The sequence below is a fragment of the Galeopterus variegatus genome, unplaced genomic scaffold, assembly GCF_000696425.1.
Source record: "Galeopterus variegatus unplaced genomic scaffold, G_variegatus-3.0.2 Scaffold18571, whole genome shotgun sequence".
Taxonomy (NCBI): domain Eukaryota; kingdom Metazoa; phylum Chordata; class Mammalia; order Dermoptera; family Cynocephalidae; genus Galeopterus; species Galeopterus variegatus.
The window spans coordinates 4,798-6,617 of record NW_007744682.1 but is presented as its reverse complement, the minus strand read 5'-3'; the positions used below and the strand labels follow the sequence as shown (position 1 = coordinate 6,617).

At 38.6% G+C, this 1,820-nt stretch overlaps 1 protein-coding gene across 1 annotated transcript; it reads left to right on the top strand.

Annotated features, from left to right (window-relative positions):
- Positions 1-4: 4 nt before the first annotated feature.
- Positions 5-598, top strand: LOC103582937 (olfactory receptor 10G7-like; the record flags this gene model as incomplete). Its single annotated transcript, XM_008564394.1, has 1 exon — positions 5-598. A coding segment is annotated over one exon (594 nt), but the record flags the coding sequence as incomplete, so codon positions are not given.
- Positions 599-1,820: the final 1,222 nt, after the last annotated feature.

Here is a 1,820-nt window from a genome sequence, read left to right as displayed (position 1 = left end):
CTACACAGTCATGGCCTATGACTGCTACCTGGCCATCGGTTACCCGCTCAGGTACACCAGCATGATGAGTGGGAGAACATGTACCCTCCTGGCCACTAGCACTTGGCTCAGTGGGTCTCTGCACTCTGCTCTGCAGACCACATTGACCTTCCATTTGTCCTACTGTGGGCCCAACCAGATCCAGCACTACTTCTGTGATGCACCACCCATTCTCAAGCTGGCCTGTGCAGACACCTCAGCCAACGAGATGGTCATCTTTGTCAACATTGGTGTGGTGGCCTCAGGCTGCTTTGTCCTGATAGTGCTGTCCTATGTGTCCATCGTCTGCTCCATCCTGAAGATCCGCACCTCAGAGGGGAGACGCAGGGCCTCCCAGACCTGTGCCTCCCACTGTACCGTGGTCCTTTGTTTCTTTGTCCCATGTGTTTTCATTTACCTGAGGCCAGGCTCCAAGGAGGCTGTGGATGGGGTTGTGGCAGTTTTCTACACTGTGCTGACCCACCTTCTCAACCCTGTTGTGTACACACTGAGGAACAAGGAGGTGCAGAAAGCTCTGTTGAAACTGAAAAGTGGGTCAGTATCCACTCAGAGTAATTAGTCACAAAAAGCCAGATATGCCGAACTTCTTTATTTTAGTTATAATTAAAATATACCTTCGAAATGATCATTTCTCTTGGTAGGGGCATTTTAGTTACTCAATCTTAATTTTTTAATGGAATGAAAAAATGGAATAACCGAATGGTTCATAAAATTTTAATTTTTTTTTCTTGAAGTATGTTTTTCAGAATCCTGGTTAATGCAGTCGTTTAATGATGATGATCTAAGAGTAGGGATAACAGTCTATTCTTATTGCTGTGTTTTATTAAGTAAATCATCAGAACAGTAGTTTATTTTTACTATCTATACAAATACTTTCCAGAATTGCTATTCCTTATAATACTGTTATAGCTTATTATGTGCAATTTGAGTCAAAACTTATAAAATAATTTGCCCATTTTTTACACTTTCTAAATTGAAAAAAAGGCACTTACTGTATTCACAATCCGTTATATAATACACTATCTATATGATGAAATTTTTACTTTAGAAAATGCTAGACAAAAAATGCTTCTTTCTGAAAAATGGCTTTATTTACATGCATGAACTAATGAAAACTGTGTAACTCCCTGTCTTTATTTATTTTGCCCTTCAAGGTTTTTGAAATTAAACATTTGCCCATTTACACACTGTATTGGTCACCTGCAACAACTATCTAGACTTTCCTTCTATATTTACAGAGCTCCTGATTTCTTATCCTAAATGCAAAGCTCCTATTTCCAGCAACCTTAAAATTATTTTTGTAAGTAAACAGGGGACAAACAGTAAATATAAAAAGAAAAAGCAAAGAGCCTTAGAGATGAAAATGTACAAAGAATATTGAGGGTATCCCCAAATTTAGAACAACGTACTGGGCAATACTTCCCATGTGATTAAACTATGTCTGTAAGTTACATTTATTTTACTTAAAGTATAAAGTGAATTTTGGGAAACAATTGGAGGAAGGTAAACTTAAGGGATGCAAGATCAACTAAAGAGCTTTTTCAATTGCATATCAGGAAGAAAAAAATCCAAAAATCCAAATTCAGCAGCAGCAGTTGGAAGTGAGTAGTGAAATGAATGACAAACAGTAGCCCACTGTGTGAGGAGGTAAACTTGATGGAGAAGTTTATATGCTCTGGTAGTTGTGATATAACTCGCCGAAATACAGAACATAACAGGGTTACGTCCTTAGGGTAGAATGAAATGTCTAACTTTGAAATGTTTGGGTTGAGTACCGTGGA